Source organism: Triticum aestivum, chromosome 5D, assembly GCF_018294505.1.
Source record: "Triticum aestivum cultivar Chinese Spring chromosome 5D, IWGSC CS RefSeq v2.1, whole genome shotgun sequence".
Taxonomy (NCBI): Eukaryota; Viridiplantae; Streptophyta; class Magnoliopsida; order Poales; family Poaceae; genus Triticum; species Triticum aestivum.
This window is the reverse complement of record NC_057808.1, coordinates 378,268,388-378,273,848: the sequence shown is the minus strand read 5'-3', so window position 1 is coordinate 378,273,848 and position 5,461 is coordinate 378,268,388. Positions and strand designations below refer to the sequence as shown.

The following is a 5,461-nucleotide window of genomic DNA, read 5'->3' as shown; positions in this document are numbered from 1 at the left end:
AGGATCCAGCTGAAGCAGCAGCAGCAGATATCTGTGGTTCCACAGTGAAGTGATTCCATAAAATGATGCTGGTTTTGTTTCTTGCCTAACTTGAGGAATGCTATGTAGATGGCTCTTTTTTCGCCTTTTGCCGTACAGGTCTGAAAAAATGATGGTTTTAGATGGACATCTACATTCTACAGTACTGGCATGCTGATGCTTGGTTCCATATATATGGTAGCTTTTGAATTCGTTTGCTCATGAGTTACATGCCAGGCTGACATGTGCATACTGTTGCGATTTAGTTGTTCATGAGATCCTCCCAACATTTTACCCTAGATGCCGAGGAAGACGACGGTCGACGGCGAGGGCCTCAAAGAGACGACGGGCTTCCAGGCGCCGGCCTTTTGATGGATGGGCCGTGTTATGTGCGAACTTCCTGTCGGCCTACGGCCCGTGTAGTTAGAGAGGGCTGTTAACAGGCCTTGCTGTTGGGTTCTCGTGTCGACCCTAGATAGATAGATAGAGCGACCTTCTCCAAAAGAAAAAGATAGATAGAGCAATCGAGCAAGGGCGGCGCCGACCCCAGGAGGTATCGCCGCGCGGCCGCCGCCGTCCCCGTCGTACCATGGGGCTGCTGGCGCTCAAGCGCCTCGTGTCCGTGCGGCAGGACCGGAAGACTCGATCCCGTTGTGGTAAGCTGCCGCCTCTCGCCCCCCTCATCGCGGCTCCGTTCTGATCTTGTGCAAACGTGTCCCTGTTCGAGATGGTACTGAATAATGCGTGGCATGAGACCTGGTGTTTTCTTGTCAACTTATGTCAATGTCTGGACTATCCATGACCATCCATGGATGGCGTGCTGCAGGTACGTCGATTGCGCCGGTGGCCAAGAGAAAGTGCTCGCCCTGTCAACAACAAGACGATACTCGTCATCAAGCTGCCAAAAGGAGGAGGCGCTCAGTGCCAGAGCTTCCAAAGGTGCGTCCGCCTATGAAACGCACATGATTGGTACATATAGCTAAATAACTTAGCTTAGAAGCACTTTCAGAGTTGCTTTTTAGGAATAAGGAATAACAGGTGATTTTTTTTCTGGTTTCTTACTGTATTCCCAACTAGAGCATCTATTATGCTATCTAGGAACAAGTAAAGAATAACAGGTGTTTTTTGTGTGTGATTGCCAACTAATGACACTGTCGGGGAAAGGACACTTCTCCATGTAATTCTTAATGTACCTACCACATTGGCATTCCGTTGGGCTATGTTACTCAACTTCCATATCGTCCTATTTCCCCTTAGTTGAAGGATCGGCTCGCCTCCACAATTCCAATGTTTAACTCTTCTCCCATTCGTGTGTATGCAGGACATATGGGATCATATACTTTCCTTGCTGCCACTGCGGGATGCTGCTCGAGCTGGTTGTGTATCTCGCGCGTTATCAAGTTCCTGGACACGCCTTCCCAACCTCACCTTCACAAGGGAAACACTCGGCCTGACTGGAAATGCATGTCGAAAACGTGAACTTGCACGAACTTTCGAAAACAGAGTTTACCGCGTTTTGAGAAAACACTCGGGCGGTGGTGTGAAGACATTCAAGCTTCATCACTGTGGTTCTGGTTTCAACATTCGTGATCTGAACAGGTGGCTTCAGATTGCCGTTACTCCGGGGATTGAAGAAGTCGTACTTTCAGTGCTAATGGTATACTACTTTCTCTGGTCTTCTGAAAGCTATTGTTCTGGACATCAATGCCATCCTAAATACTACTTTGACCATCAATTTTTATTGCATTATGTTTATAATATCCAAAAGAATTCGGGTATTGTGGAGGTATTTTTCAAGATGAGTTCGCATATATGACAGTATGATCTTTGAAATATTCTATCTAACTATTTGTGGAAATATTAGTAGTCAAAACTTCAAGGGCCATGCTACGCGTCGGCCGGCGGATCTTTTTAAAAGATCCGCCGCCTCGCGAGCCGTAGGATCTGGCAGATTTAGTGACCGAGTGTCATCCTCTATTATTGCAACACGGGCCATGTTGCAGAAAATTTCTGCAACACAGGCCGTGTTGTGGAAAATTTCTGCAACACGGGTCATGTTACGGAAATTTTTGCAACATAGGTCAAGTTGTAGATTTTTTTTTCTGCAACACAGGTCTTGTTGCAAAATAATTATTTTTGCAACAGAAGTTCTGTTACGGTTTTTTCCGGCAACAGAGGCCTTGTTTCGGAAAAGAAATTGCAACCAGCATTTTGTTGCAGATTTATTTTGCAACATTGATCTTGTTGCGGGATTATTTCTACAAAACAACACTCGTACGGTAGTCAAATCGTGCCAAGATTTGCAACAACCCCATTGTTGCAGAAACGGGTGCCTTCAAATGCCTTCGTGCTGAGCTCGGGCATAGTAATCCAGCACCATGCGACCTGGAAAGGGACATAGAGGCTGCGAATTTAGAGGAGAGGGTGAGGGAGGAGAGAGAGGAAGAGGAGGAGATGTAGAAGAAGAGGAGACGGGCGCGTAGCGTCTCACCGGTGTGGCGGTGGCAGGAGCATGGTGGGGGCTCGGGATCCAGCCGCGGAGAAGAAGAAGTACAGGGAGAAGATAAGGATGTGATGTTGTAGACTTTTCTGGAGACAAGGAGATAAGGCCTGGGCCGAGAGGACACGTGGCCAGCGTAGAAGGCGACGGACGGAACACACCGATCCGTCGGTTGAACACAAGCTTTTCCCAAACTTCAAATGTTTGACTCTATTCTTGTCTAAAATGACAGCACCGGAGAAAGTACAGATGCGGGCCTCACTACGGGTACGAATGGGTGTCTTACAACTTCCCCTGCTCAGTTTTTTCCAACGGGAGTGGAAACTCGATTCGGCATCTTCACCTCGCCAGTTGTGCCTTCCACCCTGTTGCCGGACTTGCTCGCTTGACAAGACTGCAACTGTTTAAGGTGGACATTACAGGAGATGAGTTAGGGTGCCTACTTTCTAATTCTTTTGCTATGGAGGAGCTGAATCTCACTAAATGCGGTAACGTCATTCACCTGAAGATACCTTGCCTGCTACACAGGCTCAACTGCCTGGTGGTGCTGCAGTGCGGAGCTCTAAAAAAGATAGAAAATGAAGCTCCAAATCTTTGGATTGTTCGCATCGATAGCCAACCAGAGAAAGTTCCAGTTGGAGATGTATTGCAAGTGAAGGACCTCCAAATGCTGGATTGTTCTGAATCTAACCTTGTTCATTATGCTCGTGCTAAGCTTCCGTCCATTATGCCAAATCTTGAAACCCTCAGCGTAGAATCGACCGGGGAGGTAAAAATCCCCAAGTTTTTTTTCATTAGTACTTTGAAAGGATGGCTAGCAATAGATTTGATCATCATGCATTATTCATATGGCAGCAATTATAACATAACCTTGACATATCTATGCAGATGTTCAATACGCCAATCTTACCTGTCAAATTCCTCTACCTCAAGAACTTGCGGATTTTTCTTCATGATCGAGCGATGAAGGGCTTTTCCCCAGGCTATGATTATTTTTCTCTCGTTTCTTTTCTGGATGCTTGTCCTGTGTTGGAGAATTTTGTCTTGGCTGTAAGTCACTTCTCCTCAAGTTTACAATGATATCAGCATCTGCATGTAGAGGAACTACTAACTGTAGCATGCATTTTCTTCCAATGCACACAGGTATTACAGGCTAGCGTAAGGCATGAATTGATTTCCGGAGACCCACATCTGAGGCAGATGCCAGAACACCGGCATGGCAATATCAAGAATGTGACGATCAAGGGCTTTTGCGCTGCAAAGAGCATGGTCGAGCTAACCTGTCATATTCTTGAGAATGCAACATCACTCGAGTGCCTTACGTTGGACACCATATGTGATGATGGCTCTGAAGACCTTGATAGGACTTTTGACGACGGAATTGCTAGATGCTGCTACACAGTGTTAGACTGGGGTATGCTCGACGAAGGCTATAGAGGGCTCAGGGCTATCGAAAGATACATTGTGGGGAAAGTTCCCTCCACGGTCAAGCTAAATGTTTACAAGCTCAGCAGCCGTCGCTATGCTATAAAACCGTATGAATATAGTTATGCCAATTATCTATCCTAGCAATGTTAAATGTTGCGTTGATTGGATCTCGTAACTTGAATCTATTGTTTGAATGTTGAAAAATTACATGGGCCATGGTTTATTTATTTATTTTTGTAAAACGAACATAATCGTGAGTGTTCTGTTGTGTAATAGTAATACACATATTGTTGTGGTCAAGCTGTGAATATGCTACTACTTGCCTGCAGAACATAGTGTAAACAGAGCTTCAGACACGGGACAGAGGCGGAGCCGCTGAGCGGGAGTTTTCATGGTTCGAGTACGCACTAGGCTACAGACTTTCCTGGCTTAAAAGGTCACCCTGGTTATGAAGACGACCATAGCACAGGCTTGTCGTCATTGAGTTCCTCCATTGCTGCAAAGATGAAAGGGGAAGGAGAGACATTTTTTATGGAAAAGACACCCTTAGATCTGATAAATATCAAGAAAAACATGAAAACAATAGCGAGTATAATCGACAGACAAACGATCAACAAAAAAATACATTGAGAATCATACTAGCCTCCTTCTTCCTCCTATTTGCACTGGACAGTAAAGAAAAAGGGACATCTGCAAAGACCCTTGTTGTACCAGGATTTGAAGACCACAATAGTCACTCGCCCCTTGAGACGAGATCTAGAAATGGCTGAAGCAACATCGGTTGGAGCATCACCCAACGCAGTACAGACTTGCAATCCATCACCACCCGTTCAAAGGGTTGTAGAAACTAGACCATGCCGCAGAACAACATGGAAGAAGATGTCATAATCGCCGCACCAATAGCCAGCCAATATCTCTCCTTGAAAGACACACCATCTGCCAAGATCTAAAAGGAGCCAATAAATCTGGGGACACAAACTCTCACATGCCTTCGTCGCGGAGCCAGATCAGACATCAAGGTAGGCAAAGACCAGAGAGACCTTATTCCAACACGTCATCGCTGCCACCACATCGTCGACGTCGTCAAGAAAACACAAACCTAAGAAATAGAAAACAAGACGGACTGGTCCCTACTCCTCTTGTCGTCGACAAGGCCGCCGGACAGGGAAAAGGAGGGGGGATGAGGCAGTGACTTGTAGGAAAACTTTTGCGGAGGTGGCTAGGGTTGGGAGTTGGGGTGGATTGCAACTAGATGGCATATTTTGACGGCTACTGTACGTGTACATTAACAAATTGACTACACAGAAAAATGCATTAGTTTGCATGGTGGAAACTTTGTTTCCTAAGAAACATGAAGGACTTGGATATAGGGGTTATCATTATTTTAATCTTGCTATGTTGGCTAAATAGTTTTGGCGACTTTTATGTAATCATGATACACTATGCGCAAGGATTTTGAAGGCCAGATATTATCCAAACCAAAGCATCCTTGAAGCGGATCCCAAAAAAAGTCCA

General features: G+C 45.7%; 1 protein-coding gene across 1 annotated transcript; it reads left to right on the top strand.

The window, feature by feature from the left end:
• The first annotated feature begins 528 nt into the window (after window positions 1-528).
• Window positions 529-4,231, top strand: LOC123125007 (uncharacterized). The gene is made up of 6 exons (XM_044545554.1): window positions 529-674; window positions 845-957; window positions 1,340-1,675; window positions 2,751-3,287; window positions 3,407-3,568; window positions 3,662-4,231. The coding sequence occupies exons 1-6, from the start codon at window positions 608-610 to the stop codon at window positions 4,085-4,087; spliced, it is 1,641 nt and encodes a 546-aa protein (XP_044401489.1). The 5' UTR covers window positions 529-607; the 3' UTR covers window positions 4,088-4,231.
• Window positions 4,232-5,461: the final 1,230 nt, after the last annotated feature.